At 40.4% G+C, this 25,997-nt stretch overlaps 1 protein-coding gene across 1 annotated transcript; it reads left to right on the top strand.

Annotated features, from left to right (window-relative positions):
- Positions 1-652: 652 nt before the first annotated feature.
- On the top strand, positions 653-25,655 carry LOC308102837 (phospholipase B1, membrane-associated-like; the record flags this gene model as incomplete). Its single annotated transcript, XM_080452691.1, has 42 exons — positions 653-672; positions 1,605-1,658; positions 3,038-3,072; positions 4,090-4,165; positions 4,278-4,329; positions 5,064-5,144; positions 5,970-6,035; positions 6,135-6,193; positions 6,646-6,721; positions 7,072-7,179; positions 8,202-8,276; positions 8,545-8,619; positions 9,038-9,115; positions 9,241-9,301; positions 10,091-10,149; positions 10,519-10,595; positions 10,887-10,930; positions 11,306-11,414; positions 11,833-11,884; positions 12,372-12,452; positions 12,715-12,780; positions 12,867-12,967; positions 13,538-13,619; positions 13,729-13,833; positions 14,330-14,425; positions 14,764-14,832; positions 14,952-15,029; positions 15,302-15,362; positions 15,466-15,524; positions 15,975-16,042; positions 16,165-16,208; positions 17,731-17,836; positions 18,497-18,548; positions 18,644-18,724; positions 18,814-18,879; positions 22,508-22,602; positions 22,957-23,038; positions 23,359-23,463; positions 23,942-24,037; positions 24,161-24,235; positions 24,819-24,974; positions 25,623-25,655. 42 exons carry the CDS (start codon positions 653-655, stop codon positions 25,653-25,655), a joined length of 3,114 nt encoding a protein of 1,037 aa, XP_080308817.1.
- Positions 25,656-25,997: the final 342 nt, after the last annotated feature.

The following is a 25,997-nucleotide window of genomic DNA, read 5'->3' as shown; positions in this document are numbered from 1 at the left end:
TTATGTCTAGTTATCTTGCTCTTTTTTTCCTTACAATACTAAGGTAAACTAAACAAGGTCGGATTATTGTGTCAGGAATTTTGAAACATCTTTGCTTATTATACCTTCAGTCTGTGTTTGCCCATTAAGTTGAGATGAATTGAGTTGGCTCGGTAAAGACATCAAACCTCTCATCCTATTATTTAACTGCAATGTAGAGGCCAATGTTCCGATTCTGCAATAAATAGCTTGTAGTTACCATATTGGTTTGTCTTTGAATTTTGTCAGTTAAACTCACTCATAAACAGCTTAGCTGTCATGCCTTATCTTAGCCCAGAGTAGATAATGATCAATGATTACATTCTGTAATTTCTCAATTATCTAAATGAAATGAACTATAATGAACTTGCTTTCCCTTGTAACTCTATAGCAGACTTGATAAAGCCATTTGAAAACAATATATTATAGCATAATGTCAGGGTTTCTTCAACCCATACAACATTTTATTTAATAATCAGCATAAGGGACAAAAGCATTAATGTAGTGTTGATTGACTTTTATGGTTTTATATTTGTTCTGTTGATTAAGTCAAATGTGTGTCCTGTCTTTCATCAAAATGACTAAAAGTGTCCATTTGAGCCTATCTGTGTGGTATTAACCCATAGGTGTCATCATGGTCGTGCCCTTTGAGCGGTAGGCCAGTCCCTGCCCCTCGTGCGAGTTTATGACCCATTGTTATACCTGAGCCAGGTGTACTGCTAATCACACAGAGGTTACTAGGGGAGTTGGGAAAGGTGACGGAGCAATAAGAAAGTGAAAAAAGTTTCACAGGGACAATTTCTAACACACCGCTATACTCTAAGGATGCTTCCACCGCTGGTGATAATTGCACTGCTGGGGCTCACATGGACACCAGGTATCTACTGTTTCTGCACTTTCATGCTTGTCTCATTGTGTTTAATGAGTCACAGTTTATTAATGTGCAGAATTTCACCAGGCTGTTTATGTCAAATTACATTCAATTGATATTAATTCATTAAGACCGGGAACGCATCTGTGTCATTTTAAGATTTCTTTGGCTATTCAAAAATAGTAGATCTGCTTTTTTTTATTTTATCGTGGACAATTTGTGCAAATCTTTGAATATATATGTATTTTTTAAAGCGAACATTTTTAACTTCGATCTGTGCTTCTGGGGGTCCCTGGAACAACATATTCTGAGTTGGGGGTATGCTGCCAAATACATGTAATTTTGGGGGTCCTTGACATGGAAAAGTTATATCACCACTGATATAGCAGCATACCATTAGGATTTAGAAAACATTTTTAGATTTGTATTTTGCCGTGGACCCCCATCTCAAAATGTTTAGTTCCAGGGACCCCCAGAAGCAAAGATTTGAGTTACAACTAATCGGTTAAAATATATATATATTCAAAGATTTGCAAAAAAAGCAAGAATTTTCAAAAATAGTAGATCTACAAGCTTATAGCGCAGCACTCGTTGCCACGCTATGAGCTTGTATATTTGCTATTTTCTTTAAATCTAAAGTGACACAGATTTACCATTTACCATTTATGTCTTAATAACCTCCTGTGCGCTGTTTCTTATCTCAATGTGTTCCCAGGAACTTCGTTTCCCTGTTCCCAGATGTACCCGTCCCAGCCTCCTCCTTCTACCGGTAAGTGACATGGACAGACAGCTGATCTCAGTAAAAATCCTCAGTGTTCATTTAACACTGAAAGTGTGCATATAGGTCACCAAGTTTGGGTCAGATTTGTGCACTCTCAAAGTTACAAATGGATAATTATAACACATGAGTTCTTCAAAGAGTTTTGAGCATAGTAATACCAGTGATTTTGTGAGTTTGGATATGCAATATTCCGCCAATGTTCCTTCAATTGTATCTGGTTCTCTAGTGTCTAATATAAAATAAATGTAAAAATCTTTAAAAAATAGCCAAATCTGATTTTATGGGAACTTTATCAGCTAGTTTGTGAAATAAAAAGTGATTTTGCACATCTAGTGGGACAGGTACGTAGGAGCCGGCAGCCAATGCATGAGACAGGAAAAAAGGGAGATTCCGCACAATGTCGTACAGGGATACAGTACCTGATGGAGGTCAATTGAACTCAAACGTTGTACTCGCAATACAATATTTTTTTAAGACAGTGTGCGGCATCTCCCTTTTTTCCAACTTTATCAGCAGAACGTCCTGACAGTTGATAACATGAATAGCATCAATATAATTGCAGAGTCTTTGTCTCTATGTCACTATCACTGCTCTTTTACTGATATGGGGGCTTGTATACATGGAGTTTAAGTTCACTGAACTTAACTTGAACTTACTGTATATGTGAACTTACTCCCCACAAAGATACAGTCCAGAAAACAAGAGATCAAGTCTATTTCATGCAAAATAACAAACCAACCGAATGAAACAGGAGTAAAATGGTAAATGGTGCATTTATATAGCGCTTTTATCCAAAGCGCTTCACATAGATTGTGCATTACATTCACCCATTCACACACACATGGCGGAGGAAACCATCCAAGGCACCAACCTGCTCATCAGGAGCAATTAGGGGTTCAGCGTCTTGCTCAAGGACACTTCAACACTAACTCTTCTGGGGGAGCCCGGGATCGAACTGGAAACCTCACGGCTTCCATCCGGCCGCTCCACCGGCCACTCTACCCCTGACCCACTGCCGCCCCGTAACCTGTTGGTTTGGGTGTATTCGTGTCATGTTTTGTTTGCTTTATGTCTAGTTATCTTGCTCTTTTTTTCCTTATAATACTGTTCTCAGTATTGCCACTGAAGTTAGGCCAAATAAAACTACAGACGTTTTCCACAAAGTGCTATGAAATAATTTGGTTTCTCTCCAGTTGACAGTGTGAAGCCTTCGGATGTGGCTGTACTTTCCACCATTGGACTTGATATGCAGAGGTGAGCAAAGGGCCAGAGAGCTTCGGCCATGCAGTCAATATTTCTGTCGAAGGCTATCCACAAATTAAGCCTATAATGATTTATTAAAACCATGACCTTGTCTTTCTCTGCAGCACGGGGCTGTCCAAAGTGGTATGGAGACTCCATGGTAATGTCCAAACTTATCTTTGTCTTTTACAGAACATACAGTATGCTAAAAACATTCATCCATGTTGTCGATATCCTGTAACATTCACTAATACATACATAACGGACACATATGAGCTCAGTTACATTATGATTATTAGTGGTAGATATCAGACAAATAAGCCTACAGATTACAAGATATAGTACAAGTGTAGTTTTTAATACTACACACCAGTTATATTCAAAGAACAATAGACCTTTACCCACTTAAACCCTATATATGTAGTTGACTGGGGTCCCTCAGAGCTTTATACTATATAGGTCCGCTCCTTTTTCCCTCCACTCAAAATCTATTTCCGAACTCACAAAATCTCTTAGTGTTGCTACCCATTGTGAGCTTGTAGATCTGCTATTTGCATCGAATGTTTGCCCCAGAATAGGGGCGCTAGAGTTCATGGGGTTAAACCTGTTGTAGCTGAGTGAAAAGAGTGGAAATCGCCATCATTAGTGGAAAGTTAAATGCCTATATAAGACACGTTGATACATTTGTTCTTGTTAAATCTTATATTAATAATGATATGTTAATGAATACAGCATACATATATAAAAGGGAATTTGAGATCGGGATTTGAAGATGCAACAAATTTGACCAGAATGTCTATCTTTACTTGTCTGCTTTACTTAGAGGCTGATACTAGCTGCTTTTAGACTACTACTGTATGGTATCATTTTACAACATTGATAATATCTCAGACAGCCTTGATAATAGGGTTTAATGAACCCTAATACACTCTCCCGGACGCAATCTGCTGCCAACTTTGTTTGTAGCGATAGCTTATGTTAAAAAAAAAAAAAAACTGCCGATATGTATACAGGTGAAATGAAACAGAAATTGGCAATTTTATTGGTTTGGAAGCACGTTTTGAAAGTTGCAAAGGGGTTCAAGTCTATGTATTGTCTGTGAATAGGCCTACATTCTTTGTGGGCAAATAAATCCTGGAGCCGAGTTTTAAATTATTTTTTCTTCTCCGTCTGTCAGAGATGATGACCCTGTTCAACCCTGCTCTCATCTTGGACGAAACAAGCCTGTACTCACCTCAATTTGCTCAACACAGGTACAGATACCTACAACATATTCTTATAAATGACAATATGCTTGCTGTTTATGTTTTATTCATGGCTACTAAATGGAGTTTGACAGGATCAATAATATCCTTCAATTTTTAGGAACCTGCTGGAACAGGCAGAGGAGGTGTCATTCTCTCTGCGGAACAATCAGGTATTTAAGTGGCTAAATTCCTATTCAAAGGGATAACTTGACATATCAAAGTTAGTTTAGTTTAATGTTTTTCCCCCTTTGTTATTTTCGTTCCTTTGTGGGAAAAACAACTATGCGGCCCTCACACCAACATTCGGGCCACTATGTAGCCCTCACACTTACGTCCAACCAATATGCCCATGGAGATCTCTGTATCTGTCAGTCATTGTCCCTTTTATGCCCATATATGGAGATCCCTGATGTCGTCAGTATATGCCCATATGGGCATGTGACAGGGTTATTTCTGAGTCATAGTGACGGGCAGCCGGCCGGCCTCTATATATAGTTATGTCAGAATTATAGTGACAGGGTTATGTCTGAGTCATAGTGACTCCGTTGGCCCCCCCATTAGCCAATTTTAATATAGGATAAGTTAGTGTTTTAGATTCTTAAACATTGATTTTTACTTTGTTGTGCGCCACTGCGCCAGTGTCACGCACTGAAAATAGACACGCTTGTTGTAGCCAAAATGTGCAGTCAGGCGCAATTTGAGGAGAAATGAACTAAACATACACACGCACACGCACATGCACACGCACACGAACACACGCACACACGCACACGCACACGCACACGCACACGCACACGCAAAGTCAAGTTATTCTTTTCATATCATAGCAAAGCCTTACAGGAATATAAAATAAAAGGGTTTAGTCATACAGTATGTGACTGTACTGTATATCTGTCTCATGCAGGCCATTGATGAAGACAGAGACTGGAAGCTGGTGCTCCTTGTGGTTCAGGTGGATCAACTCTGTGCCTGTGATGAACAACAGGTAAGAGATGTGACAAGGGCTATTTATTTTTCTTACACCTTGTGATTATTGTGCAAAGATACGTTATTCAACCCTTTGTCAGCAGAGGTCGGTCATAGGGTAATTTGCATGAGGCATACCTGTCTTGGTTTGGCATGGTTCTACAGCAGTTATTCTCAACCATTTTAATATAAGGACCAGGTGTGCCTCCTCCTCTTACACAGGAACACAAAATAACCAAATTATTAAGGACAAAACAAACCAGATGGGAGGACAGATGACCATAACCATAGAAGTGGTCATCACACCAGTCACCATCTTTAATAGAGGAGAACATTCAGAATCACAACAATCACCAAAGTTATAAGTAGCCAAAGTGTACAGGACAGTTAAAATTGTAAAAATGGTTAAATGTTAAAAGTAGCACAAATAAGAATAAAACATCCCTGTGTCTTGGTAATTCACAGAAACAGGGTTAATTCCATCTCTCACTGGTAACAAAATTATGTTAATTTATTATAAAATCTAACAGACGTAATTATTTTCTTCTTTAGCAGAAGAAAATCAGTTTCCATTTTTTTTTCAATTTCTGAGAAGTTTACTTAAATTTAGTTTGAAGATAGACCTGTTCCAGCAGGTGCTGACAGTTTCGTCTGAGATAACTGTGTGTGTGTGTGTGTGTGTGTGTGTGTGTGTGTGTGTGTGTGTGTGTGTGTGTGTGTGTGTGTGTGTGTGTGTGTGTGTGTGTGTGTGTGTGTGTGTGTGTGTGTGTGTGTGTGTGTGTGTGTGTGTGTGTGTGTGTGTGTGTGTGTGTGTGCGCACACGCGCGTGCGTGTACGTGCACAGGTCAGGTCTTCTATCAGAGCCACAGTGGAGCAGGTGGATGCTTCTCTGCAGCTCCTGCACTCGCAGGTTTGTGTTTTTGTATTTTTCTTCCATGTTGTTAGTGATTGTGTTACCATTCCTCACACTTTTGCTACTTGCTGACAACTGTGTCTGTTGCCTCCGTAGCTGAAGAGGACCATTATTAGTGTTGCCCTGTGGGATGGAGAGTACACTCACCAGAACAGGTGACTTTTTTGTAGTAAAAAAGTAGTCACGATAAAGCAGCTTCTTTTCAAACCCTGTCACCCACCAGGGTTCATTTATTGCACATAATTATTCATGAGTTTGTTTTTTGTTTTTTTTCCTACCCTTTTTTTATGAACATTTTAAATATGTAACTTTTTTAGACACATATTTTAAACAGTGATTTGTTAAAAAGTAACAAAAAAAGTCACGATATCTTAGCGACAACAGCAACATTGTGACTGGCAAATGTACTGACTGATACATTTATATCACACGTAACCCCCACCCTCATCTCGCCTCTCTCTGTCATTCACTGTCAATGCAAAACACTCCATAACCTCATCTTGAAAACATCTGCTGGGGTTCAGTTTGCTTAATGTAAAAGACTAAAGACGTATGCTTCCAGTTGTATCTCAGAGCAAAATTTACACTAAAGGATTTGACTGTGCAGGACATTTCCATGCATGGAAACAAAGAGTGAAGGAGAGGCGCGGCTACTGAGGGCCGTGCTCACTGAAGTCCTACAGGTGTGTCAATACTGCCTTCAATGTCATAATAACTTTATTACAATCCGTTGCTGTCGGGCAGAAACCTTCTATGTCCATATTTCAAGTTTTTATGTTTTTTTCTTAAATTAATGCCCTACTTCATCATACAAGAATGTCGCAATTTTTTTTTGAAATTTGGCGATCTACAAGCTCACAACGCATTGAGGTACTGTGGGACGCATTGTAGCTTGTACAGTAGATGGGCAATTTTCTACATTTTTTTTGTATTTTTAAAATAATTATAAAAAAAGGAACGGTTTTGGACATTACCTTGGTAAGTACCTTGGTCCTGGGATGATAGTTCATAAACCTGTTTCTACATTGAACAGGAGTCTCTGGATGAACACCTTGAAAAGAGACATTGGTTTGGTGACAGAGATGACTTCACTGTCCTTCTGCAGGACACACCTCTTATGAGAGACCCCGCCTCCTTTGCTGTGAGTGACTGACATTTGACCCCATCTGCCCCCCCCAGTATTGTTTGCACTTTACACACGTTTTTATGTATGTAATTATGCATATCATATCATATCATATCATTCACATCACATCACATCACATCACATCACATCACATCACATCACATCACATCACATCACATCACATCACATCACATCACATCACATCACATCACATCACATCATAATAAAACCGATATTGTTGGTGTATATGCATAGGGTGTAATACAGCACACAGCTTAACTCAGCATATTAATGAGCTGTGTGTTGTATACATCCTGTCCTTGTACTATGGTGGTGTAAGAATTCTTTGTGTGTCATTGGATGGAAATAACAGCTACATAACAGCTATGTTGTCTCAGTGGCGCAGCCAGAACGCTAGTATAGGCTGGGCCTGAACAGGAGCGGGTGGGCACGCATGCACGCGCCCGCGAAAATGTGGGCGTTTTTTGTTACTTTATAGTTAGGGTTAGGGTTAGGTTAGGGTTATGTTATTTAATTCTTATTTTTGCCTGATTGTACCGATTTTTTATGAACATTTTTATTATAATTTTTTTTTTTTTTTTTTACTATTATTATTATTTTTTGGCAAAATCGATTGGGTGAGCCAGCTTTCTATGTGGGTGGGCCACTGCCCACCCCAGCCCACCCATGGCTGCGCCCCTGTGTTGTCTTATGTTTTGCCAATGCAAAGCACGTGTGAAACTACTGTATTGAGGCTGTCTGTCTGTGTATATGGAAGTATAGAGGTATGTCTCGCTGACTACAAAGAATGTTCACCAGAGGGTGCTGAAAACGTCTAAACAAACATGCTGTCAATTACTCTAAATGAAAGGCGATGAACCAAGCAGCTGAACTACAGTATGCATGCACGCCTCTAGGTTAACCTTGTTGTACACAGTACAGTCATCGGTGTTAATTTAACACAGAGAGTGTGAAATACACAGATCATAAAAAAGAGAAGAGTTTAACAGACATTTTTGTTCATGCTCTTTCAACAGCATGGGAGAGTTCCCACGCAGTCCCAAGCATCACGCCACACTGATGAACTCACTATACAGATGTGGGCTAACCTGGTAAGGATTACTGTTCATCCTCCTCTTATTCTTCAAACAAACACACACGCACACACGCACACACACAAACACACACACACACACACACACACACACACACACACACACACACACACACACACACACACACACACACACACACACACACACACACACACACACACACACACACACACACACACACACACACACACACACACACACACACAGTCATTGTCCTTTCCTACTTGTTGATGCAAGCGATTGAATGAACTATCTGTCCTCTCAGCTGCAGCCTCCAAGTGTCCAACAACAGAACACAGAGGACAATGGAATGATCATCTCAGTGCCTTGCCCTAGTGAGGTAAGAAGACATAACTCTTACTCGCTGATACAGTACAAGTTTGATTTGTTCCACTTCATCAGTTTGTGGCCCTATGGTTCGATAAAACTTACCACAAATTAACCACTTAAAACCCTATTCTATTTTATACAAAAATAACTAAAATAGCTGATCTACAAGCTTGTAGATCAGATTTTTTTGGAAATCTTTATTAAACGTTCACTAATTACATTACATTGAGGACACCAGATTGAAAGTGGTTAAACTTTGTCATAGATGGACAGAACGTTGTTTCACACTGAAAACAGCAGATCTACAGTAGCCTACAAGCTCAACAATGTGTTCATATACATTAAGCTGTTGTTTCTTCCACTTTCCATACCATCTTTCTCATGTCCCCCCTCCACATACTGTACAATACGCTCTCTCTCCTCTCCAGGACCGTCCCTTCCTCAGAACAGAGGGGAACTCTCCATCCTATCACCACCACAATGAGGCTTCTCCTCTGCTTCACAACGTGAGTACAGCAAATCTCTTTGACAGTAGCATGAGGGACAGAGCCACATGGAGGTCCTAGCGACGCTGTTCGTCTGTGTTGTCGTCGTTTTGACTGTTGTTGATGTGCGTTTCATGTGCCTTCAGATCACAGGCACGGACATGCCCTGTGAAGACCTCAGCCCCTCCCCCTCGCCACCCACCACAGGTAAGAATCTAGCTACTGCATTCACGTGCCAACTACTGATGATCCTAATGATTGTCTAATGCATAGACAAAATAGTGACCGTTTGATTGGGTGTAATTATGTTACTTTACTTTGTTACATACACCAAACTAATTTAACTAATAAAATCATGTGGATCTCGGGATCCACATAGAAATGGCATGGCTCCAATGTGGGTCTCGGACTGTGACGTAAGTCATTTATGACGTCAGTCGTCTATGACGGATTTATGACGTATGACTCATAAATGAGCCCGACCGGTCCCATTGACTTCCGTTATAAATTAAAGTTAAATATTTAAAAAGTCTGAAACATAATGTGAATAGAATTTGTGGAGGTACTTACTGTATGTGCCCTACTGGCAGCATGCATTAAAAGTTTGGCGCTGATAGGTCTAGCGGTTTGCAAGATTAACGCACGCACGCACGCACGCACGCACGCACGCACGCACGCACGCACGCACGCACGCACGCACGCACGCACGCACGCACGCACGCACGCACGCACGCACGCACGCACGCACGCACGCACACAAAGGCTCTCATAGATGGCTAGTCTCTTGTGCAGAGCCGTGTAGGAAAATGCATACACTCAACCTCTAAGTGCACCTGGTGAGCAGCATGTTAATATGTAACAGTGTTCTGCCGTGAATGATAAGTACGTTTTAAAAGTTTGTTTGAGTGGTTGAAAAGACTACCAAAAGCACTACATAAATTGAATCAATGTACCACCAATTTGTCTTCCTCATTGAGGTTTTCTGTGTTTTTTCAGTCCATGCCCTCAGGCCAGGGGATATTAAAGTAGTGGGTGCTATAGGAGACTCACTTACAGTAAGTTCAACATTGTTTGTGACCTGCTTTACCTGATATATAATCAGCAGAGACTACTATTACAACTTGACATGTATGCCTACCCTCAGTGGCATTCCCATTAGTCTATCAATCAATATTAACCATTTAAGCCCTATGTACTTTGCCAAAGGACAAATAGCAAAAAAAAATCAATCTACAAGCTTGCGATGCAACCTGTTTTGAACTTGTACATCTGCTCTTTTCAAAATGTTTGTACGTCTTTGGAAAGATATTCGCCTATAATGACATGCCCAATAGGGACGCCAGGTTGAAAGTGGATAATATTATGTTAGAACAAAGACACAGAAATGATCTTCCTTCTGTAACATGACCCTCTCTGACTGGCAGGCAGGCAATGGCGTTGGAGCCACCAACCAAAACAACATACTGGATGTGCTGCGCCAGTATAGAGGATTGTCCTGGAGGTACAGTACTGTACTGGAATGCCTTCCTTGTAACTTCTACATTTTGCTCTTGGCTTAGCAAAAATATTTGTTGCCCCCCATTTTGATTCTAGTGTAAAATGATATTGATAAAATGGATAACATCATAGATAATACATTCAAATTCAGTGAGGTTCTCTTATAAGCCAAATAATTGTTTCCATTAAGGTCCTGTGTCTAGCATGCCCTAATGCCTGAATGCCTGGAAGCTTCCAAAACCAAACCATTCATAAAGCTAACCATGTTATAATCTATTTTGTTTTCCCCTCACAGCATTGGTGGAGATGAAAACCTTACCACTGTCACCACTCTGCCCAGTGAGTCTCATGTCTGTATCCTGTTTGTGTCGTGTCTGTATCATGGTTTTCAGAGTGGGGGCAGCTGGGGGTTGAGTGGGGGGGTCAAGAATCATAAAATCAAAACAAAACAGTATATAATGTTCACAATGCGTTGGTATGCAACACATTGTGAGCTTGTAGATCGGCTATTTCCCCTATTTTCATTTAAATTCTTTAAGCCATTTCGCAATAGGGGGGCCGGCCCGCAAGCCAGAGGCGATGGCTATAAGGGTATTTGGCACGGAAACATTTGGGAGCCCCTTGTATACAAGATATCAGACATGTCCCACAACGCTGGTCTGACTGTTGTGGACGCTGATCTGGAATGACTTACACTGTTTTGTTCTTTGTTAGATATCCTGAAGCATTTTAACCCCCTACTGACCGGCTACTCAGTAGGTATGGGTAAGCAGGACACACCTCAGGCCTTTCTCAACCAGGCTGTGGCAGGAGATAGGAGCAGGTGAGTCCATTGAATTAGAAAGATGTTTTTAACTATATAAATATACTTCTGAGTTCTTCCTTCTTCTGCCTCTCGGCAGCTTTGAAACAGGGTTCAGTTCAGCTCAGTGATGACAAGAAACAAAGTTGATAATATACACATTATGTTCATACATGTCCCCAAATTGTGAATAGGTCGACAATTTCAAATTAAATTACTTGTTGTTTGACCATGAAGGTGTTTCTCATAGAATCTGTCACTCTGAAACCTGGAGCAGAATAGAGTCTGATTGATTGATTGAATACTTTATTAGACAGAAATGCAAACAGTCATACACTTGGGCTAAAATGATAACACAAGTAAGTCCTGAGGACTTGTTTCCATTGCGGTCCTGGTTCAAATGTCTGGATCTGTAATTTTCCTTTACGTTTGTTTTTAGGGACATGCCATTGCAGGCTCGAGCCCTGGTAGCAAGGATGAAGAATGACTCTGTAAGGACATGTACAGTATATCTCTACTTCTTTACATTTAACAACAACTTTATAGCTGCCCAGTGATTAATATAGTGCAGTTTGTGTCACTTCTGTACCATAACGAAAGTTTACAGTAATTGTAGAAACATCTAATGGGAAGAGCAAGCCTCCAATATTTATCAGTGATGTTCATCATTTCATGACAGCAATTTAGACAAGGTCCAAGTTACGGCTGTTCAAAGTTTTTTGTATATTGCTGTCCATTGCCTCCATTGTGCAACTCAGACATAATTTGTAAATCCCTTTATCTTAACGGTTGGAGGTATCATTCATCCTATCTCATCATCTGCCAGACAAGGCAGTATTCTTCTTGTAAAATGATAATTCATCTGACAGCGGTGTGCACATCTTCAGTCCATCAATCTTGCGAAAGACACCACTGTATAACGATTATATACTAACAATATGATAACGATATACTCACATGCAATAATTTCTCATTCAGCGCATCAATTTTGAATCTGACTGGAAGGTGATCACACTTTTTGTTGGTGGCAACGACATCTGTGACCACTGCTACAATTCAGTGAGTGACAATTCTGTTTAATATTAGATTAATAATATAGTTGTCATAGATTGTTATTTTCAAAATAACAATAGCAGAGTTTGTTGATTTGCTGGGGGGGGGGTCTCTCCACTCTCTCCAAAAATATGTTAACCACATTAACCCATGGATCCCTAATTTTGCCAAATTTTCCAAAATTTGGCAACATTTTTCTATAGGACTTAATTGGTCAAATCGAACCCTGACACTACGCTGCTCAACCTTCTTCTTTATGTGCCCACAGAACTCATATTCTCCCCAAACTAGTGTGCGACACATCCGTGATGCCTTGGATATTTTTCATAAGGAAGTAAGTACAACTGAAACAAATGCTATGGATTATCAGAAATGCTGCAATTCCGTTTTCCAGATGTTCTAAATGTGTAAATGTGGCAGGTTCCCAGGACCTTGGTCAACCTTGTGGAGGTTCTTCATATAATCCCGCTCAGAGAAATGCACTCTGGCCCAACTGTGAATTGTCCCACCTGGCTGGTCAAGTAAGTCTCAATACCTAATCAAAAGATACTTTCAAATGCATTAGCTCTCTCTTTAAGATTATTTTATGCTTTGATGAAAAAGTGTTGGCTGACCACTTAAACCCTATTATTGACTTCATTGACTGGAGTCCCCCGGTGTTTGTACTTGGCTGTCCTTTTCCCCCTCTACAGCAAAGCTCTTCAGCGTCATATCGCCTGTTGGCCTATTAGGACATGCCCAGAATAGGGACAGTGTCTGCATCAACACTTTTTTTTTTTAAAGTACCGTATGTCTTTTGGAGCATCATTTTTGTCAAAAGCACTTTTTTACTGTGCCATGAATTGGGCTGAACACATTGGGTTCGACTTTTGGTGACTAAAGCTCACAGTTTTTGATGCACTAGCGCACAATAAGTATGCTAGTGTATCCTAAAAAACGTTGTAAGTGTTCCGATAGTTCAGGAAGCGACAATTTGTTGGTCTTCCTCTCTTCTGTCTTGTTCTTTGTTACTTTGTCTGCCAATGCAGATGTATCAATAAGAGACAATCATAAAAGGCTGTATATAACTCCTGATATCTCCCCCATAACAGGATTCTCTGTCCCTGCGTTATCTCACCAAAGTCTGGCTCTAAAGCTCTTGAGAAGGTGTTGGAGCTGAACAGAGATTATCAGGTAGGAGACACTGGAAGGAAGGCCATAATGTGGTCATCTTCATCATCAGTCATCATCCTCTTTTTTCCATCTCCATGCGACAGTTTCAGCTCTTGCCTCATTCTTTCAGCGTGGAGTGAATGAGCTTGTGGAGTCTGGCCGCTATGACACCAAGACAGACTTCACTGTGGTCGTCCAGCCTTTCCTCAGAGATATCGAGGTTCCTAAGCTGCCGGTGAGATGCATCGATTCAATTCAATTCAATTCAATTCAATTCAATTCAATTCAATTCAATTCAATTCAATTCAATTCAATTCAATTCAATTCAATTCAATTCAATTCAATTCAGTTCAATTGACCAGTTCAATTCAATTCAGTTCAGTTCAAGAAGCTTTATCAAAACATTGTTACACATTTTCAATGCATCACAACATAAGTACAACAGCTCAAATTGGACTAAACAAACAAGCCAGCACATTAACCACTTGTCTTAAGCAATATTCAAACATTTTCAACAATAGACGATCTACAAGCTCGTAACTTGTCACAGTGGGACACATGAGCTTGTAGATCTGCTATTCATTTTTTTGAAATTCCCAAAATAGGGTTAATGCAAAGTGTTAACACACACACACACTAACTTGTTTTCTCCCCCACACTGATGTCAATACTCGAAATACTCAAAATGAAGTCAGTAGATTAAGGCTCACACTCACATTCTGCTAACACAGGACGGCCGTCCCGACCGCAGCTACTTCTCACCTGACTGCTTCCACCTCAGCCAGAAGTCCCAGACGCTGATGGCTCGCTCCCTCTGGAACAACATGGTGGGAATCTGCAACACACCAAGCAACCGCTTTGCTCACAAACGACTATCTAATGGACGTTTTTCTACTACTTAGTCACAAGCTCTTGTTACTTACTTTTCATTGCTTAAATATTTATAAAACGTAACCACTTAACCACAAGGGTTTTGACCGTCAGTGACCATTATGTTGTAATTTATGTTAGCATTAGGGCAGTAGTACATCAGTATGACTAAGCAAACGAACGATGCAAATGGTTTTAAATGAATTGACAACGCCAGGCCGTCCCAAAGAAGCACTATGAAATGCTATAATGTGAGGGGATGCATACTGAAAGTTACGCTCTTGTTTCCCCATAGTTGGAGCCTCTTGGTCAAAAAGTTTCCTTCCAGAACTTTACCAAAATCGAGTTGAAATGTCCATCCAAGGTATGCACTAATTATTGTTGCTATATTCTGTTGCTATGTCTTGTTTTCTTAGTTAGCCACCTCTATGGTCATCAAATCACATGATGTGATGTTTATAAAACTCTTCTCTCTGATTCTAGTCGGCCCCGTACCTGCGGACCTATCACAACAGTAATTACACCTATGCTGACCCCTCCCCCCCACCTGGACCTATCCTGGTAAGCATACGACTGCATCATGCTTAATTTGAGCTCCGTTATACGATGGTGTGTCACGTGCCAAAAATTGCAGATCTACAATCTGGCTACTTTGTGTATTTTAATAAATCGGGCGTAAAAAGAAAGTAGAAGAAGAGAAGATACACTGAACCATGTAATTGATGGCTTTAATGAAACTGGACATTGGTTATAAACAAAAATATTGATTACCATGTCAGGACAATATGATTCCATACGTCGGCAGTTTCTGAGACTTTCTTTTGTTGTACCAGAACTGGGGAAGTGACTTCTCCTGTGCGGACATCGCTCCATCTGCCACTCTGCCTACCTCAGGTGACACACTTAATAAGAATAAGAATAAGAATATGTTGTAAAAAGACATGATCAGTGGAGGTGATGGTGAGTTCATGTACTCATTGTGTTCCTCCTTCCTTAGTTCACAAGCTACGACCAGCAGACATCAAGGTGGTGGCAGCGCTGGGAGACTCCTCCACAGTAAGTGAATCTAATTTACCACTTAAGCCATATTTAAAATCTTACAACGCGTCGCAATGCGATGCATTGCTTGTAGATTGAACATGTTTGGCTATTTCGGCTATATTGACCATCTCGATGCTATGCAAGACTGTGGACTAGCCGCCCCTCCTATTGCTGCTCCTTGGGTTTGCTCCCACAGTGTCAGTTTGCTCGCTACCAGTTCCTGTAGCCTGAGGCAGTGCCCTGCCAGGCCAGCCTCATCCTTCTCTCACTGAGCTTGTCTGTGACCCGTGGGAGGCCTCCGTAGAGGTCCATGTTTCTGATGTTACATCAAGGGCCATTCCTAGCATTCTTAGCCCTTTTATGTCCTAAAATGTGTGCTAGTAGATCGGCCCTCTCTGCAACATGCGGCAGTCCTCTTCTGTATATCTGTACATGGAACGAGGCTTTCTTGTTCTTTGTTTGCAGGTTGGTACTGGTGCTAAAGCGACGAATCTGCTCCAAGTCAATACAAAGTATAAGGGAGTATCGTTCAGGTACAATTGGCCAACAGAGTCTACATCGTAGATCATGAAATGCATACACAAATTATGCACCTTTTCATGGTTGGGTGTTGACACTATATGACACTGATATTTGGTTGCCTTTATTTCTGCAGCATTGGAGGTGATGAGACTTTGGAAAATGTTACGACACTGCCAAGTGAGTTTGTACCACGTCTGTTGTACCACGTCTGTTGCTTATATAGCTTTGTATTTGACAGATGCCACTATTTTAGTTTAGTTTAGTTTATTTTGGTAAATAATGTAGTAGCATAAAGTTTAGTAATTAGTAAAAGTAATACCAAACCAAAGCCATAGCTTATTTCGCCTACCCTTTTACAAAATAAGGAAAGAAAAGAAAAAACGAAACAAAATAAAACGTTTTTGTAGTACTGTACTGTACAAGTGTATATATATATGCTATAACAAATAAGTTATTCATACAGAAGGCACATTCCTTTTATGCTTTTTTATTATTATCGATCATCTTGTTTTTAAGTAATTTTTAATGAGCTATGTCTGTAGTAAGGGAGGAAATAGAAGTTGTACCTTGGCAGTGTGCAGATACAAGATCTTTTCAGCATTACCACGTGATTGTTAGTTTCAGATGTCAGGTTTACAATGAGCACAAAGAACGAAAACAAATGTTATTTTTCCACTTTGATATGAAGTCCCTTTCCGCCAAGTTCTTTTTAACTCCTTATTTATACAAGTGTACTCTTTTTAGGAGCACTATGCCAAATGTTGATACATGCACAAACGTAGCGTCGCTGAGTCTACATCATGTTGATTACATCTACCTGGATCTGGTGACTACTTACCAGAAACAAATTCACAACAGTTTTACAATTCGCCTTTAAAGATGGGGTGCCATGACATTTTTCAACCCTAAAACCTGATCATAAGGTATTATTATTATGTAAGGATTTTTTTCAAAAAAAAAAAAGTGTACAGTAAGTGTTAAAATGTTGTTTTTATGTGGACACGCCTCCAGTTCATTAAGTATACCTGGTTCTCACCTTAGCACCTCCTCCACCACCTTAGCACCACCCACCTGTCCTAGTCCCTCCTCCTCCTCATGCCCACACCTGTTGTGTTATGATAATGAGGGGGAGGGTATGGCTTTGTGATGTCACTAAAGCGCTGTTTCTCTATTGGCACGTTTGACCCTCAAGGTTTCAGCCTCCAGGAAGAAACTCCAAATAGTCAGAGAAGACATAAAACACCATAAAAACACCACCTGGGGGCTTAATGAAGTTCTATCAACCTCATAGACACATGAAAAACAGAAAAAGTGCAAAAACATGGCACCAGCTCTTTAAACAGTTCCTCTGCAGCAGAGGTTGTTCAACCACTTGACCCTAGTATCCCTATTCTGGCCTGGGCATGTTATAGTAGGCAAATAGTCTGCCATTCGTTGAAAATAGCCGATCTACAAGCTCACAACGCATCACAATGCATCTCATTGTGAGCTTGTAGATCGCCAATTTCCAGCGAAGGGAAAATGGAGGGGACCAACTAGACCCCTGGGGAACAAAGTCAACAAAGTCAATATAGTTTAAGGCCTTGACACATTGACAGTAAAGGGGACAGTATATCACTTTCCACAGGCAGAGAGATCTTACTGTCACAAAGATGTTTGTCACTCCTGTTCTAATGCTGATGTGCCATGTGTCTCCCAGACATCCTGAGGAAGTTCAACCCGTCTCTCCTGGGCTTCTCCAAGGGTCAGGGATCAAGTATATTGCAGAAGGACTTCAACATGGCTGTGCCTGGAGCTAAGACCTCGTATGTGGAGATCTTTCTTTCTTTATATCTCATCATTGGTTGTCTACAGTACTTCAGCCATACAACTCTGCTCATTTTTAGGCCCGCAGCCATACTTTCTTAGTGATTATTCTATCGACCACTCGATTAATCTAATAATCTCAAAGTGCGTTCAATTATCTTATAAAAATTGATTTATTTATTTAATCAATTAATTTCATTCGTTTGATTAACTGATTAACAGAGGAAAATATTGTACTCCACTAGAATTATATGAAAACTTTAGTTACTAGTTACTTTGTAGATTTTGATTATTATTACAAAACACACTAACCACTTCAGCCCTATATATATTTTGGCCAATTGAAAATAGCAGATCTACAAGCTCACAATGCGTCACGATGCGACACATTGTGAGCTTGTAGATTGGCTATTTTCAAAACATTTACAACAGTTACAAAATACATTTTGAACTTGTGAAATGGACAATCTGCACAATGAGTACTTTTACTTTTGGTACTTTAAGTATATTTTGATGCCAATACTTTTGTACATTTTGAATAGGGGACTTCTACTTGTATATCTACATTGCAGCATTGATAGTTTTACTTACGTAAAACATGTGAGTATACTTGTTCTATCACTGCCTTGACGTAATGGCCGCTGGTCTTCTTTCACCAGTGACATCCCAGCACAAGTCCAAGCTCTCATCAAGGCCATGAAAGGACATAAGGTGAGATTGTGAACGATGTGAGTCATCTCATACATGAATATCCTATGAATTTTGAATCAACATCTGCCCTCTTGCCCAATGTGCACGCCACACAGAAAGTGGATTTCGAAAAGGACTGGAAGCTTGTGACAGTGTTTGTGGGAGGAAATGATCTGTGCAGTTATTGCCTTGATCAGGTGAGTGTTTTGCGCAAGTGGCCATACAGAAAACTGTACATTCCTGTCTGATGTACTGTAGTTCTGAAATACGTGTTGTACTTACACAGAACAACTTGTCGCCGAAGAACTTTAGCCAGAATCTGAAGGTCAGTCTGGACATGCTGTACAAAGAGGTGAGTGCTGTTTAATTACTTAAACCCTATACGTATTTGACTTGAGTTCCCTATTAGACCTGCTCCTTTTTGCCAGACCCAAGGGGTCGGGCTTACATGAGGCTTTGTACCTGTTTCGTCCATACATGGGCATGGTCACTTTGTCCTCCGGCCCCAGCCAAAAAAGATTCTGTCCCCCTTTCGTCCCCTTTCGTCACAAACTATTCATGACATCATTATTATGTCACAAGTATGTTATTAAGTAAAGCTCATCATACTAGAACTTCATTCTGGGTCTGGCAGAACCAGGTCTCCTGGTCTTTTTTTCCTCTCTGCACCAATTCTCTTTGGCAAAAATGGCTGATCTACAAGCTCACTATAGGTTGCGTTGCGACACCATTGTGAGCTTATAGATCTGCAATTTTAACTGAAGGTTCGCCCCAGAATAGGGTGCTAGGTTTCATCGTATGACGTATGACTCCATATTCGGGCAAGGTTTCAGCCCGATTTGACCACTTGCTCTTTAGACGGCCCGGCTCTCAAAGAGCTTGCTAATTAAGGTAGACAGTCACAGTTGTAATTTAAATGTATCGATGATGTCATCATATGTGTATGTATGTCATTAATTTTGACATCAATACCATCAATACCCCCAATCCAACCCTTAGTGCCAAGCAGGGTGGCATTGGCTCCCGTTTGTATACAGTAGTCTTTGATATGACTCAGCCAGGGACCAATCTCAGGGTGGATACTCTGAGAGTATCAAAAGGCCACTCGAGCTGGTTACCATGGTTACCCAACATTTCTTATCAGAGTTGTTGGAGGCCATTTCGGAGCAACAAATCCGAAACTCAATATTTGGGCAAAACTTATGTCATATTTGGTGATGTGAGATTTGACTCAGCTCAACATAAAAGCTGATTACACAGAGTGTGAGGACATTTGTGAAATAGAGACAGCGACGGACTTCGACAGAGCGAGAGAGCCAAGAACGAGAGAGATCAGACCAACCCTAACAGCCATAGAGAAACCGCGTGAACACAGAATAGAAAGACAAACCGTTAGAGCTTTATTCGTATATTTGTATCGCAAATTCACTGGTTGAGTTCTTACCGGGCGCCCTTGCGACTGGCCAGTTCCCAGTTCACCCGTTTGAAGTCGTTTCTACACTTTTATTCTAAGTGTAGAAATGGCCTCTGCCAGCAGTCTGCTGTCTGAAGAGCACTTCCTGTGTTCTATCTGTCTGGATGTGTTCGCTGATCCAGTCACCACTCCATGTGGACACAACTACTGCAAAACCTGTATCACACATTACTGGGATACTAATGTGTGTCAGTGTCCGCTATGTAACAGAATATTCTCTAAGAGACCAGAAGTAACTGTCAATACTTTTATTTCTGAGATGGTTTGTCAGTTCAGGAGTCACAAGTCGAAAGAAGAATACGAAGGAAAGACAGAGGCTGAAGTTCAGCAGATGATCCAGGAGAGACAAGTGAAGATTCAGGAGGTCAAACACTCAGTAGAGCTCAGCAAGAAAGATGCAGACAGAGAGATAGCAGACAGTGTGCAGCTCTTCACCTCTCTGATGAGCTGCATCAAGAGAAGCCAGGCTGAGCTCATCGGTGTCATTGAAGAGAAGCTAAAAACAACAGAGAAACAGGCTGAAGAGTTTATCAAAGAGTTGGAACAGGAAGTCACAGAGTTAAAGAAGAGAAGCTCTCTGCTGAAGCAGCTCACACAAACTGAAGACCTCCTCCACCTCCTCCAGAACTTCCCATCCATCAACACTGGCTGGAGACCCACCAGGGACTGGACAAAGGTCAATGTCCATCAGTCTTCATATGTGGGGACTGGGAGGACAGTTGTGGCTCAGCTGGAGAAGACACTCGTTAAAGAGATGAAGAAGCTGCGTGATGCTGAGCTGAGGAGGATCCAGCAGTACGCAGTGGATGTAACTCTGGACCCAGACACAGCGCATCCCTGTCTCATCCTGTCTGAGGATGGAAAACAAGTGAGTCATGGAAATATAAAAAGGAATCTCCCAGACAACAAAGAGAGATTCTATCCATGTATCGCTGTCTTAGGAACACAAATGTTCTCCTCAGGAAGCTTTTACTATGAGGTTCAGGTTCAAGCGAAGACTGACTGGACTATAGGAGTGGCAAGAGAGTCCATCATCAGGAAGGGAATAATCAAACTGAGACCCAACCGCGGTTACTGGTCTATATGGTTGAGGAATGGAAATGAGTACCATGTTCCAAATCCTGATGGTCTTCATCCTGTCCTCCTCACTGTAAGAGAGACGCCTCAGACAGTGGGAGTGTTTGTGGATTATGAGGAGGGTCTGGTCTCCTTTTATGATGTGGAGGCCAGAGTTCATCTCTTCTCTTTCACTGGCTGCACCTTCACGGAGAAACTCTGTCCATACTTCTGTCCCAGTCCTAATAATAATGGTAATAACTCTGCTCCTCTCATCATCTGTGCTGTCAGTCACAGAGACTAATCATGAAATGGTTCATTCTCATTTCCTTTCAGGCAACAATGGCTCATTTAAGGGTTTTTAAATCAACTTGTCAAAGACATTCTTGTTAAATGGTTCTTACAAATGTATTCATTTGATCGACAGAGATCTCCATTGAAGGCTTTGGTTGAAGCATGTGTTCCCTGTGTGTAAAATTTGCATAAAACTGTTTAAATATAAATATAAATATACGTGTGTGTGTCTGGGGCTAATCTCCCAAATCACTGGACCTATCACGCCAAAAGTCTTGTGCACGCTGCCTGATGTCATCAACATGCCGTCTCATGCTGGAGTGTATGCATGGCACACTTCCAAAGTAGAATAGAATACTTTTATTGGCAGTTTAAAAAATCACAACAATGTCACCATTTAAAAAACGCCAACGTGGATTATACACAAAAAAAACTGAGCTTGTTTCCATATTTTGTCCACTTTGTACAAACAACCATAAAACTAAATGCACTACATGGTGGATGATCTGGTGTAATACACTTAATTGCAGAGGAGGACATAAATAAAACCCTGAGCAGGCATATTCAAAATGTAGGATTCACCACATTCAAGTGGTTTTATTTGTCACTCATACAGGTGCAAGCAGAGCCATGTTGGTGTGGCATGCTCTGTAGACTGTGTTAACAATAACAATGTAAGAACAAGATAATAATACTGGAAACTAATCAAATTAAATCTCTGTTATAATGTGGCTATAAGCTGATGTGCCTAAACACTGATATTTAAGATATTTAAAGCTGCTATCCATAACTTATTGTGTTGAATAAAATGTTATTTTGCCCATTCTGTATGATCGAGTGTGTTCATTCAATATAACTAATACAACTGTGGTGGTTGTTGTTGTTCTACCTGCTCTTCAATTTAGAAATGTATGTAATTTGGAGAGGTATTGCATAAAGCTCAATATATCCTATACAAGCAATGTTGGTGCAGGTTTGCATCCTGGGTGGGACATAAAAACTACAGCATGCTTTAAAATAAATGAATACATTTATAAATGTTAAATATTTCACTAGTGCATTTCAACACTGCAGTAGTGTTGTCATTAAGTCCATGCATGCAGACCAGTGCAGTATGTTCACTGTTCCAGCCATATATCTTTCTGTGTCTATGTAGGTACCAAGGGTTTTGGTCAACTTGGTCGAGCTTTTGCAGATGGATGCCGTGAGAACCATTAAGAAAAACACCTTGGGCTGTGGCTTAATTCCAAGGTTTGTTCAATATCCTCACATTGTCTGTCTGTCTGTCTGTCTGTCTGTCTGTCATAAATGTGTCATTTTGGTGCCAGAGCATGACTTAGCTATTGATACTGTTCATGAACCTTAATTTCAGTGGTGACTGAGTTGATTCTGATGAGGTCAGTTTGCTACCATTAAACCACTTGAGCCCTACACTTTGCTGAATGATGAATAGTGAAAATAGACAAGCTTGTGAGCTATATTTGCTATTTTTGAAACTTTTGGGGGGGAAATGTCAAATGTTCACGTAGAATGACATGCTCAAAACATAGACGCCAGGTTGAAAGTGGTGTGTTAGATAGGTATCAACATGTCTCTGCATTACAGGACCACCTGTGGCTGTGTCATTAATCCAGAGGACAACTCTCCAGAGTTTGAAGTGATCAAACAAATCAATCTAGAATACCAGGTAGGCACACAGTGGTGGAAAAAGTACTCAATCTTTTTACTTAAGTAAAAGTGTTAATATTGCAATGTAGAAATACTCTGTTACAAGTAAAAGTCTGGAATTCAAAATTTACTTGAGTAAAAGTACAAAAGTATTGGTATCAAAATGTACTTTAAGTACCAAGAGTAGAAAGTACTCATTGTGCAGACAGTACTTGAGTACATGTACTTAGTTACTTTACACCATTGACTAGCACAGCACTTCAAATACTGTAGCGTTGACAGGTATTACCAATAAGTGCTATAAATAAAATAATCAGACTTTTTCCTGTTTGTATATAGGCTGAAACTCAATATCTCGTCTCTGGAGATGGCTATGATGGGCGAGAAGACTTCACTGTTGTCCTTCAACCCTACTTACGCAATTCCTTCGTCCCTTACACTGAGGTGAGTTCAGGGACAGAAGTACAGAAGAGTACAGAACTGTACTCACACTTGAAGCAACACACGTGTATGAAAACAGGTACATTAAATGTTTTGCAGTGATGGAAGTACTCACATTTTTTACTTAAGTAAAATTATCAATAAAAGTACTCATTATGCAGAAGGTCCCATTTCATAAGTTTTCAAATGTATAAAAGTCCTTTTAAAATAACCGATTTACAAGCTCACAATGCGTTGCTTTGCCACGTGTTGTGAACTTCAAATTGCCAAAATCTACAAAGTAACTAGTAACTAAAGTTTTCAAATAATTATAGTGGAGTAAAAGTACAATATTTGCCTTTAAGATGTAGTGGAGTTGAAGTAAAAGTATTGAAAATTGGAAATACTCTAGTAAAGTAAAAAAAAACTCAAAACTTTACTTAAGTACAGTACTGTACATGTACTTAGTTACTTTACATCACTGATTTTGATGTGTTACCAGGAAGGAAAGGCTGACGACAGTTTCTTCTCCGTGGACTGTTTCCATCCCAGTGAGAGAGCACACGCAGAGATGGCCATTGCCCTGTGGAATAACATGGTAATGGCAGGGACATGTTTTTTTCATGTTTTAACATGCAATGAATGGTATTTGTTGGAGGTAGAGGTTTTTGTAGCCTCTGTTTTCTGTATAATTGTACATATTTATTTTTCATTTCAACAGTTGGAGCCAGTAGGCAGGAAGCAGGCATTCAACAACTTCACTTATGATCGCTCCAAGATTCATTGTCCGTCTGAGGTATGCTGATTCCATAGAATAATTATAGATACTAGCCCATACCCGGTCGACCCAAGACACCAACCAAGACGGACAGACAGAGGTTACTCCAATTATATAGTAGGATACCGGCCAGCACCGAGATCCCGAGTGTCAATTTATGGATCCTCAAGAGTTAAATTAACATTGACAATTATGCCGTGTGGTGCAAATATTCCTGGTACAAACATCTCGTATTGGCTCAGTCAGGTTTAAACGTCACGTCACGTCACGTCACGTCACGTCACGTCACGTCACGTCACGTCACGTCACGTCACGTCACGTCACGTCACGTCACGTCACGTCACGTCACGTCAATACTGTGGATATGAATCCTAATCAGAGATCTCAGTCTACTGATACATCTGGGGAAATCTAAATTCAATGTATGGGTTTCTACAGCAGAGAAAACCAGTGGTAACAAACCTATGCCAATCCTGATACTAATATTACTGAGTGATCCCAGGATTTAAAATTCACAGTAACAGAGGTGTTGTAATTGTGACATCTAGTGGCTCAACGTTGTCTATTGCACCTTTAACGCTCCTCCGTCTGTCTCTTTTAGGCTCAGCCCTTCATCTTCACTAAGACGAACAGCATGCCAAGTCCACCTGTGACCCCTACCACTGCTGCACCACTTACAGACACCACCACCTCCACTACTAGCTCCCTTCCAGATACAGTGCCAACCAGCCCTGTTCCCCAGTGTCCTTCCCCTTTAGTATGGGTGCCAGTGGTTCTGTCTGTCAGTAGCTTACTGGTTGGAATTGCTGCTGCCTGGCTATTTTTCTCCTACAGACAGAGGAAATATGAAGAGAAAGCTTCAGAAATGAAAGCAAGTGCTTTTTAATGGAGTCTATGCACAAATGCAGACATCCATGCATGCAGACAGACAGACAGACACACTCTTGACATAATGACAAAATAGGTATTGTTTAAAGCAAGCATTGTGTACAGTCAATATTATGATGTAAACTATGTTAGTATTTTTTTGTAAATAACGCACAGATCATTTCTGAAAGGTTATATGGTAATTATTATATATTGTGAATCTGTTTTGTATAGTATCTCATTTCTCAGTCTTATTTATTGGTAAAGTAATAAAATAATTGCTATATGCCCTACATTTGGTTTACTACTGACATATGGGTAATAATTACAGATCAACTACTTAAATAATGTACTTTTGAGAAATTTCTAAATGATGCAATGTAAGACTTTTTATAAAATTAGCAAACTAATCTTCTAGTGGCTCTAGAGTTTAACACATGTCAAAATGACTCTGAGTGCATCCCTTCCTATGACAGTCTGTCCCCCCACCCGGGCAAAACACAGACAAATAAATCTGAAGGATCTTACACCCACCCAGGCCACCTTGCCAGAGGCCACAGAGGACCACTGAATACATTAAGAATATTCAGTGTGGTCAGATTAAAACAACATCATAGGAATAACTGTTAAGACCGACAGAACAATTAAAACCACAACCAGTTTTAATTGGCCTCTATCCTCTGAATGATGGTCTCTAGAATACTATCTAAACAATCTATTTTAAGCTATAATAAGTAATATTTTCTATATAACATTGAATCAAATGACCCGCTGCAATGCTAATGTATTGAGAAGCACTGACGATCCCAAAAAGTTCAGCACTGCAGTCTACTGCTGTATCCATGTACCTCTACCAGGTCATTGCTTACTTTTTGAGTCTGTCAAACAGCGCCATCTTGTGCATTTTCTAGAA

Source organism: Gymnoscopelus braueri (genome assembly GCF_963280865.1).
Source record: "Gymnoscopelus braueri genome assembly, chromosome: 16".
Classification (NCBI taxonomy): Eukaryota; Metazoa; Chordata; class Actinopteri; order Myctophiformes; family Myctophidae; genus Gymnoscopelus; species Gymnoscopelus braueri.
The sequence above is the reverse complement of the archived record's forward strand: the minus strand, read 5'-3'. Positions and strand labels throughout refer to the sequence as shown.